At 38.7% G+C, this 11,554-nt stretch overlaps 1 protein-coding gene across 1 annotated transcript; it reads right to left on the bottom strand.

The window, feature by feature from the left end:
* Window positions 1-8,780: 8,780 nt before the first annotated feature.
* Window positions 8,781-11,521, bottom strand: LOC111912395 (peroxidase 72). The gene is made up of 4 exons (XM_023908129.3): window positions 11,138-11,521; window positions 10,794-10,985; window positions 9,497-9,662; window positions 8,781-9,416 (listed from the first exon to the last, which is right to left on the bottom strand). The coding sequence occupies exons 1-4, from the start codon at window positions 11,384-11,386 to the stop codon at window positions 9,004-9,006; spliced, it is 1,020 nt and encodes a 339-aa protein (XP_023763897.1). The 5' UTR covers window positions 11,387-11,521; the 3' UTR covers window positions 8,781-9,003.
* Between the last annotated feature and the right edge of the window lie 33 nt (window positions 11,522-11,554).

The following is an 11,554-nucleotide window of genomic DNA, read 5'->3' as shown; positions in this document are numbered from 1 at the left end:
GTAAAGATGGTGTTTCTCGTACCGTACAGGTAGTGTCTCCAGATCTTCAGAGCAAACACAACTGCTCCCAGTTCAAGATCGTGGATCATGTAGTTGACCTCATGGGTCTTTAGTTGTCTCGAGGGATAGGCAATGACCTTACCTCGCTGCATCAGAACACATCCAAGCCCTTGATTTGATGCATCGCAATAGACTACGAAGTCTTCTATCCCTTCGGGGAAGGATAGTATTGGTGCGGTGCACAAGGCTCGTTTGAGCGTTTGGAACACTCTCTCCTGCTTCTCTTCCCAGTCAAAGGCCACGCCTTTTGGGTTAGTGTTGTAAGAGGTTTCGCTATGCGGGAGAAGTTCTGAATGAACCTGCGATAGTAGCCAGCGAGGCCTAGAAATTGACGAATTTCTGTAGGCGTCTTCGGTGCTGACCAGTTCTCAATGACCTTGATTTTGGAAGGGTCTACGTGTATTCCCTCTTCGCTAACCACGTGCCCTAAGAATTCGCCTCGTCGGATCCAAAATTTGCATTTTGAGAACTTCGCGTAGAGTTTCTCCGAATGTAATGTTTCTAGGACTTGTCGCAGATGTTGACTATGCTCCTCCATACTACGAGAGTAGATAAGTAGGTCATCGATGAAGACGATGACGAACTGATCCAAGTAAGGACGACACACCCTATTCATTAAGTCGATGAATACTGCGGGCGAGTTGGTTAATCCGAACGGCATCACTACGAATTCGTAGTGCCCATAACGAGTTCAGAAGGTTGTCTTCGGAACATCCTCCCCTAGCACTCGTAGTTGGTGACATCCGGATCTTAAGTCGATTTTTGAAAAGAAGTTCGCCCCTTGAAGTTGATCAAATAAATCGTCGATACGAGGCAGCGGATAACGATTTTTTACAATAAGTTTGTTGAGCTCCCTATAGTCGATGCACATACGGAACAATCCATCTTTCTTCTTGACGAACAAGACTGGAGCTCCCCAGGGTGAGAAGCTTGGTCTTATAAAGCCCTTGTTGAGCAGTTCGTTAAGTTTTTTTTGAAAGAGAGCAGTTCGTTAAGTTGAGAAGACAATTCTTGCATCTCAGCAGGTGCTAGACGATAAGGAGATTTGGCTACGGGGGTAGCCCTTGGAACTAAGTCGATTCGAAACTCGACTTGATGTTGAGGAGGTAATCCTGGGAGTTCTTCTAGAAAGATGTCGGGAAAGTCGCATACTATTGGAATGTTCTGAATGTCTTTTGTTTCTTGGCTCACATTGACCACATGAGCAAGGAATGCTCGACATTCCTTCCGCAAGAATTTCTGAGCTTGAATGCTCGAGATGATACGAAGGTTCGTGCCGGGTTTGTCGCCATAAACTATTACGGTTTCGCTAGATGATAGATTTAGGCGAACAGCCTTTTCATAACACATGATGTCGGCACGATGAGATCGATCGAAAATGAATGGCTATCTAAAGTTAGGGTACAGCCTATGAATATACTGCTAGTGCTCTCTGTCTTGCCATTATCCATTTCTACAGTGAAAGGTTCTTTAAGAACTTGTGATTTTTGCTTAAGTAAATGAGCAAATTTTTGGTTCACGAAACTTCTCTCCACTCCACTATCAAATAGAATGCATGCATAAGCGTTATCGAGAAGAAACGTACCAGTGACCACTGTGGGGTCGGCTATCGCTTCCTCATGGCCTATGGCCAGAACTCTTTCCACTCCACCGGCAAACCCTGCCTTCGGGCAGTTCCTTATGAAGTGGCCTACCTCACCACATCCGTAGCAAGCTTGGCCCACTCCTGTGTCGGGGACTTGGTTGATTGGCTTCGCCGGAGCTTTACAGAAACAGGCAGTGTGCCCCTTCCTGTTGCAGTTCAAACATTGCATTTCCCTGCAGGCACCGACGTGATGGAAGTTCCATTTGTTGCACTTGGGCAAACTTCCAGCGTACTGCTTTACCGGAGCAGCAGCGACAGGTGCTATCGCAGCATGTACTGCCACGACCTGCTGCTTTTTGGTAGCCTTTGACTTCTTTTTGTCATCCCAAAACTTCCGCTTGGAATCAGCGGTTCTTGCGGGTTCTGAGATGGTCAGGGTTGTTGTTGCGGCCGGGGTACGAACCCCATGGTCTATGAGCCGCTGTGCCAATCGTTTGGCACTATCAAATGTAGCGGGGTGTGAGGCCAAGACATTTCCCTGGTATGGCGGCACCAGCCCCCATATATATCTCTCAATTTTCTTTCCCTCTGTATGAACCATGTTGGGACAAAGGGCCACCAGTTCACAAAATATGGCGGTGTAGGCGGTTACGTTGGAGCCCTTCATGGTTAGGCTCCATAGTTCTTCCTCCAGCTTCTGGATCTCACCCCTCGGGCAGTACTCCTCAATCATGAGGTCTTTCAAAGCTTCCCAGCCCATAGCATTAGCCGTTATGAGAGATAGCAACTTAACATGGCTATTCCACCATGTTAGGGCTTTTGTTTCAAAGGTGCAAGCAGCGAACTTGACCTTGCTCTCCTCTAGACAGGAGCAGATTTCAAAAACTGATTCGGTTTTCTCAAACCATTGCAAGAGGGCAATGACTCTGCCAGTCCCCTTGAAGGACAATGGCTTGCAGTTGGTGAAGTCCTTGTAGGAGCACTCTTTCAAGTGCATAGGGATTTCACCATGAGTAGATAGGACAGGGGTTCCTCCTCCAGTGGAACCTGATGAATGATATTGAGCCATGGCTGTAACCACAGCCACAGCTACAGCAGCATTTAGAGTTGTCGTGTCGAATTGAGGAGTAGGTGGTTGAAGAGGTGGAGGAGGTGGTCTTTCGTTATTAGGGTTACACCTTGGATTTCTGCGAGGCGGCATGTTTCAACTATAAGTTGAAAAGATAAAAACAATGTTAAGAATTCAATAGTATAGAGAATGAATGTGTCTCATGAACTAAATCGCCATAGTTCAACAACAGGTGATAGTATGAGTTTTCTAAATAAACTAGATAAGATGCCAAAATTACTGGTATTAACGATGTATATAAGTTCGGGAAAAATGACCTAACTGAAGGTCTTACATCATACCATAGGGGAAAATATTTGCAGTTTAGTAGTCCAATAAAGTACTTGAAAGACAGGAATATTTTACAGACAAATGCTTCATAGAGCACGGATAAGAAAGGCTATTCCTTAATCAAAAGAAAGATGTGCTAGACATCTTCTAACGCCGATGGGAATTTCTCGAGCGAACCCTAAGGTCTTCCATCTGACGGACCACTTCTTGGAGGTGTCGTTCATGAGCCCTCTGGCGAACTCGAAGTTCTATGACTTCGGCTCGGGAGGCAGCTAGTTGATGTTGCAGCGTCTCATTGGTCCTCCAGGTTCTTTCCATTGCTTCTTCGAGATGGAAAATGCGGACCGTTTTGACACCAGTGTTGGCATCAATCTCCACTACTCGACCGATGGCTGCTCGACCTTGTTCAACATTCCGAGCAATCCTGCGGACCATGATTGGTAGGGCTCGATCAGCCGAGCCACCCTCGCTTATGTTGAAAAAGCTTCGGTCCCCATTGTAGAGTAAGGCTTGACCTTGTTCATCGCTCCAGCGATTCAAGTTTGTTGCCCACAAGGGTGTGGGACCTTGAAACACGGGTCGGGGGTTGTTATTCGGGGCTTGACCTACTTGAGGTAGATTGTTGACTTCGGGCTCGGAGTCAGATCCATCCGAGAAGCCTTCTGCTTGATGATCATCCAAAGGGATTTGATGCTCATCTTCGGACTCTGCTTCAAGCCATCCATCATTGCCGTTGGGTGGAAAGTACGGGTCGTCATGATGATGGAATCCAGCCATGATATCTATGCGAGAAAAAGGGTAAGGAAATAATTAATAGACGAACTAACTAGATAATTATAAGGTGATCTTTATCAGTTACTCCAATACTTTTCTAGGGCATACCAGTTATATGTATTCCGGAACATGATAGACCTTCGAATAAGTGATCCTAACTCTAAGCCCACGACCAAACAAGGACAGGAAATAAAGCAAAGATTCACAGATTCTCAGTCTATGACATCCTAGGTACATATAACCTTAGTGTATCCACTGGACAACCATTGACATACTAATAAAGACCTTTAGTTCTCAGATAAGTAATTATAGTAACACAACTATAGTATTTTTAAGTTTAATGTTATGTTCTACTGTTCTTATTGTGGTGGTGTTGGTAAGTTTTTAGACTTGTTGCAACCTCACAACCATCCTTAGGCACATGCTAGTCACTCCTCGGATACTGTAGTTGATCAGGCTACATCTTCCCAGGGTTGACCATATGTCTCTAAGTCTACTTGTGCTGTCCAACAATCGTAACACTTTTGTTCTGTCCTAGTGACACTGATTTTAGTATGAATGCAGGTATGTATACTTAGTTAAATATTTTATTATTTAAACGAATAAACTCTTAATCAGAGTATTTTAATCCAGCTTGTGTTTATAGTTCGTATATCTTTTATGGGTTGATATACTCAATTCACTATAAACAATGCTCTGATACCAATCTGTCACACCCCAAAACCTGAACGGCGGAATCGTTCGGGGGTGGAGGACGTCATGTATAGCATCACAACAATGCAAAGTAGTAAACAAGCAACAACATCATCCATTGCATTAATAATATAATTTCATACAAGTGTGTTTTGTCAAGTTGTCTAGACACCAAAAAGTACATCAAAATAAAATAGGAGTCTTGAACAAGCTCCATCTTCTTAAAAACATGGCACCGGTACCTGTCTACTGGTGACCTGAGAATACAAGTTATTTTGAAAGAGTTTATCAGCTTTAAAGTTGGTGAGATCATAAGTATATTAGTGTCTGAGTTTGTATGAAAGCATTTGTAAGATGTAATGTATAAGTTTTGTAAAGTTTGTATTTGTTTGAACAATCCTAGAAAACCCTATGTTTCCTACTAAAAGTAGCCTTCTACCAAGGCATCTAGTAACTTTCTGTGTGTCTCTTGAAAGAGTGTGTATTTTCCCAAATCCGACTATCATTACCCAAAAATATAGTTTTTACATTACCGTGCATCGTGTGAATGTTCACGAAGTGAATGTAATGGGGGAAATATTATAGTACTGTAGTATTGTGTTTAGTAACTACTGCTGTACTAACTACCTTAAACCAATTGTTATTTAAAGTACCATGTGATCGGCCTATACTCTGCTACCGACTCAATAGTAAAACGACGATGTAAGACGCCGTAAGAAATGACATTTGGCACCCGTAGACTTGCAAGTCCCACTGTAGCGAGCAGCAAGGTGTAGGATAGTCAATCCAGAATAGATCTATACGCAAACTCATACGCTCCCCAATTAAGGATATTTTGGATACAAAAACGGTCAAGGCAGGTAGTTCCATGCCCTGCTTAGTGGCCCACATAACTGTATTAATGTATATGTAATGTATGTGCTAGCTGTATTGTGTGTTCTCTCTCTATCTAGCATGTATAGTAACGTACTGTGTGTACTAAATGTATTGTGTGTTCTCTCTCTATCTAGCATGTATCGTAATGTACTGACTCATGTATGAACTGACTCATTGTATGATTTATTGTTCTAGTAATAGTATTAGTAACTTCCTAAACTATGCCTATTGTAGTTTACTAGTAATATGACTTGTACTTATGAACATCAACGTATGCCCTTGCTACCCAAGGGTATTGAATTGAATGATAGAACTTTTATGTCTATATATGTATACATAATATATAACTAATATTTAGACGACTTTCGGATGGATAACCGATGCCCTAAAGCCACATCCCAACGAGGAAAAGGAGATAAAGCGAGCTAGCCTTCCTAAGTCCTTTAAACACTACTTATATAACTATACATACATAGGCATGCATTTGACAATATTAAAGTATGAAAAGAGTTTAAGTAAAAGTATTTGACAACAGATGGGTTTGTAAAATAGTTTGAAGCAAAACAGTTTGATAACACAGTTTGAAAAGTAAGAAAACTACTTTTTTGGTAGTTATTAATCACATGTGATTGATATAATAACTATAAGTATTCAACTTGTATTCCCCCCCCCCCCCATAAAATCATTTCAAAACATTTAAAAGGTTAATTAAGGGGTATGAACTCACATGCAGTGAGTGGATTGGATTGAAGTGTTGGACATGGTGCGAGGTAACAAGCGGAGACTTGTACACGCACAATGAGCCTAGTTATCATATAATAAACATATATATAACTAATTGGTCAATTTATAAGTAATAAATTAAGTTAAGACACTTTATGACATGGAAACACTTTGTTTCAAGTGTTAAAGGTCACAAGGGTTGCATCCAAGTGTTGTAGGGCATGGCTAGTGTGCTTGGGGTTCAAGGAAAACTCCATCATGGAGTTTACGGTTTTATGGTCATCAACAATTGAGTTTACGGTCATAAACTCACACTTCCTTGACCATTTTATGATTTGAAGCCTTAAAAGTCCCTAGAAGCATTTCTACTTGAAGTATGAGTCTATGGAAGGGATTAGGGCACCATTTCACTCCTAAATGGAGTTTACGGTTCTTAAACCATTTTCCTTTGAGTTTACTACCGTAAACTCATATAGTTTATGGTATTTTGGGGTTTTCAAGTCCTTAGCTCATCAAGGAATGGATTTAGACATGTTTCTAAGGCTTGTGAAGGACTAGGGCACACTTTGGCACCTTTATTTGGGGTTTACGGTCCAAGAACTTCTTGGACTGTAAACACCTTTGTCTTGGTGTTCTTGGGACGTTTTCTTGATGTATGGAAATGTAACAAGCTTTATAAGACTCTAGGATATAAGTACTTACTATGTAGAAGCTTGAAAAGGTGTTAAGGGCCCAAGAACACTAGTGTGTGTTCTTGGTGTTTTGAAAATCTAAGCAAAACACAAAAATGGATGGATGAAAAGATGTATAATCACTAGTTGTTATGATATAACAACAAATCAAGTCAAGAGATACTTACATTTTCGGGAAAATCGGGTGAAAGACGGGATGATAGTTGAGAGAGTTTTGGAGTTGTTCTTGAGAATGAAAGTAAGAAGTGAGGAGTTTGGGGAGTAAACTCATGCTTAAGGCATGAGTTTACGGTTTTTGGAGGAATTTACGGCCCAAACATAAAAGTTTGGCCGTGAATTTCTTAACTAGGTGGTATTTGCGGTTTTGAAATTTCAAGACTCGAGGCGGCACTTCCTTTCACCCGTTCGTTTAAAGAATAATTATATAATAATCAAACGAACTTTAAATTTGCTAAAAATAACTAAAAATGAAATTGACTTATAATTTGAAGTGATTGACTTTAGGGTTTGACCGAAAGAAAATTTCGGGTTGTCACAGAGTGTGGGCGGGGCCCGTATCACCTTGAGTGTGGGAGGGGCCCGTATCTCCTAGTAGCATGATTATGTGAATGGTATGTGGTAGTTTGGGGAGACTCACTAAGCTTCGTGTTTACAGTTTTCAGTTTTGGTTTCAAGTACTTCCGGTAGCAAGGGGAAGAGCTCGGGATGATTGTAGTGCACACACCATTTGTTTAGCTTGGGATGTTTATACTCTGATATATTTGACAGATGTTTATGTAATTTGAGATACACGACTTATGATTTTTATATGATGTTTGATATTATGGCTTTCTTAATGATTTAAAATGAAATTTTTGGACTGTATTTTTGGGATGTTACAGTTGACTTTTTGACCAAGTTTGACTTTGGGTCAAACTTGAGGATTTTGGCCTATTGATTGAGATCATACTTGGTTTTTGGTGATTAGCGGATTCGCGGGCCCAATCAACACTTAAAAGGGATCGTATCGCAGTGTTTCAAAAATTTTCGATTCATGTGAATTTTCCTCACTATACTCGTGGGTCGAAGGCACCAATGCCAACCTACTACTTTATGTATCTTCGTATAAAAGATGTTGCTTTGTGGTAGTGATCTGCTAGATCTGTGTCCTAGTATATAGGATGTTGTGATGCGGTAGTGATCTGTAGATCTACCTGTTTGTCTGACTGGTTATGTGATTATCTGTTTGTTTGATGCATGGTATCTGCTATGTATATGTCAATATGGTATGGTTGGGTTGAGGCAATCTTGGTTTATGCAGAAGCCAACAAACCTGGGAGCAAGCCAAACATAAGTTGCGGGCCAGTAATGCAGGCCAGACTTATGTTGTGGGCTCATGAGCAAGCCAAAAATAAGTTGTGGACCAGTAAGGCAAGCCAAACTTATGATGTGGGATCGGGAGCAAACCAGACATGAGTTGTGGGCCAGAAGGCAAGTCAGACTAATGTTGTGGGCTCGGGGGTAATCTAGTATGTTAGGTGTGGACCTAGTATGCGTGTCGTTATATGTTTATGTGTTGGTACTTTGGGGGATCTCGTTAAGCTTCATGTTTACGGTTTAAGTTTTAGGTTTCAAATACTTCAGATGATCAGGAAAAGGTAAAGACTTGATCGTGCACATCATCATGGATTCTATGAGATTATGATTTTGAGTTACTCCGATTAATGTTTATTACTTTTGGAAACTACAATTTGAAAATACTTATGGTTTTGGATTGGTTTCAAAAATGGAAAACTTTACCGTGATTTTTAGAACATTGCATTTTCGCTAGTCATGGATAGACATTTCATAGTGAACAATTATTATGCAAAATAAATAAATAAAATAATTATTTATTGCAATATGTCTTCAAAAGTTGGTTAGTCTTAGATTACAAACTCAATCAAATTTGCAAAATGTTCATTTGTATATATGCAATGTTATGTTTTATAAATCATAAAATTTGCAGAAATGGTCATTTGTATATATGCACTTCATATTGTTGGTGAATGGTGATCCTCCAGCAAATCAAAGTTCTAGAGGTCATCGGAAATCATGGTGTTACAATATACAAACACAATCAAATCTTCAATCCACTTCAAAAAAAAACAAAAAACAAAAAAAAAAAAAAATCGAACACATTTACAAATTACAAACACACAAATCACGATTCAATCATTCAATCAACCATTAATCCTCCTACAATTCCTTCTAATCTCTCCATGGTTACCCGTCAATGGAGCTATATCCCCCATCTTAATCATCGACTTCGCAAACTGATCAAAAAACTCATCTTGAGTCGCCGCATAACGTCTCACCAACTCCATCGTCTCTTGATTCTGCGTATACAGCATCTCATCTGAGCTCAACAACCCTTTCAAACCAATCAAATTCTTATAATACCCATTATCAAACTTTCTCGGCGATTCAGGATCCATGGCGAACAAGTTCTGATCACCACCGGATCTCGGGCAGTTTACACGAAGTCGGGCAGCATACGATTGTTCTAACGAGAAATCCGGTTGCCCGTTGCCGGAGTTGTTGTACAGTCTTTGCCGGAAGCTGGTGCACCTAGCGTTTCCGATTGTGTGACTTCCTGCAACAAAAAAAGGTGGTGTTTTGAGCAAGGGTTTGTGAAATTGATCGTTGTGTTCATCAATTGGGGTTGAAGATTACCTGAAAGTGCTACGAAATCGATAATGTGGAGACCCTTGAGCTTGAATTTGGTGAGGATTGTTTGGAAGGTGTTGTTTGGGGCTGGTATGTTCTGGTTCGAGCCGCTCAAGCTTGCACCTAGTGAGTCCCTTCTTCCCAATGGGACATCCCAACTTGGCCCACCCGTCTACATAAAAACACAAAAACATTTAAATTTTTAATAGAAAGTTAGTTAATTAAATAATGATTTAAAAATCATTATTAACATAATAATCTAATTTTGAAAATGTTTGAGAAGCTAATTGAAAAATTAGGTTTGTTTTGACAAGCCAACAAATAATATTTGATAAAACTAACCGAAAAATAATATACAAAAAGACATTATCAATAAAAAAAAATATGAGTATATTTGAAAAACTTGTAATGAAATTATCAAGAAGATATCTTGTGTAACGATTTCTAAAGTTAACTAACCTAATTTATAAAGGGTGAGCACCACCATGGCATAGATATTAAAAGCACTTATTGTTCGACCATTATATTTAGGAAAAGTTTCGATTATTTTATATATTTTTAAACAGAAAAATCTCAATGTATCAGAATCTTAATTTTTATTTTTTTAAACAGAAAAGTTCTTATTATTTTATATTTTGGTCAAACTAAAGAAATATTTTTTATTTTTTTCAACATAGAATGATAGATTAATGTATAAATGAAGATAATCGAGACTTTTTTGTTTAAAAATAAATATTATAATTAAACTGCAAACTAACCTAAAATATTAAAACTTTATCGAAAATTTCGCGCACATATATCTATATAGAATTTGTTTTAATTTTAATAATTTGACTCGTTGCTGGTAAAATATAATAGAAAGATTAAGTACAATTTTAATATTTTATCAATTTAGCTATTTCATTTGAGAATAATGTTTTCTCAAAAATAAACCAATATCTTCATTTTATATCCGAGAAAGATATTCTTTTTCCAACTAGCTAGTTTGAAAAAGGGTAAAGTACATAAATATATTTCGAATTTGATGAATTTATGCACTTTTTAAGATTGTTATAATAATTATTAGATGCTAAATTAATAGAAAAATGTTATTTTGACGATAAAATGATAAAATTATGTTTTATTTTTTATATATCTTATTAGTTTTTAAGGTAAAAATGATTTTAAATTTTTAATACTACAAAAAATGTTAAGTGGTTAACCAGATAAAAAGATGAAGATACTAGCTATATCTTGTATTTTGTACAATAAAGTATAATCTATTCAAGTAAATGAGCTAAAAATGCACTTCAAATTATTTTACCAAAACAGTCGAATCCCTAGCGGCCAAAGCCAAGATATCAGCGCAAGAAACAGTCTGTGGGCACGCTTTCTCAAGGGCAGATTTAATCTCGTCAACGACTTCGAATCCTCTAATCGAATCACGATTAGGGACCGATCTCTTCTCACTGCTTATTGTTCCACTGCTATCTAATAGTATTGATCCATCACAACCCTGCATTATTAGTCACAAACATAATTAACAAAATTAGTCTCATTTGTTATACAATCCCAAGACATCACATCTTATACTGTGTTTTCTAATTTCTAGTCCGTAGAAAAGACGAGAATTACATTTTTAAAAAGCATGATAAGACATAAATGAACCTTAACAAAGCAATCATGAAAATGCAGACGAAGTAAAGAGGCGGCCATACGAGCATCTTTTGCAACCGCCTTTGAAACAACCGAGTTAACGATATCTTTGGCTTGTGGGCATGAGAAGTCATAGAATTGTGGGTAGAGAACTCCGGCGAAGGTGGCCGGAGGGAAGCAAAGTACAAGTGCTAAAGCTAAGGGTACTACAAAGATAGCATTGGTCGCCAGTCGAGGCATCACAATATGAATATGATACATTAGGAGTTGATTTAATGGATTTATAGTGATTTGGTGTCTCAAGCTACAGGAGTAGAAGCACCTACTCTACTCTCATCTTCTCTCTTCACAAATTAAAATTTAATTTCAATCTTAATGTTTTAGTTGTATCTTTTCTTTTTTAATAAATCCATTAGAGATTTTTTTTAT

This window comes from Lactuca sativa, chromosome 4 (genome assembly GCF_002870075.4).
Source record: "Lactuca sativa cultivar Salinas chromosome 4, Lsat_Salinas_v11, whole genome shotgun sequence".
Lineage (NCBI taxonomy): Eukaryota > Viridiplantae > Streptophyta > Magnoliopsida > Asterales > Asteraceae > Lactuca > Lactuca sativa.
Note: the sequence above shows the minus strand (reverse complement) of the source record. Positions and strands in the feature narration are given on the sequence as shown.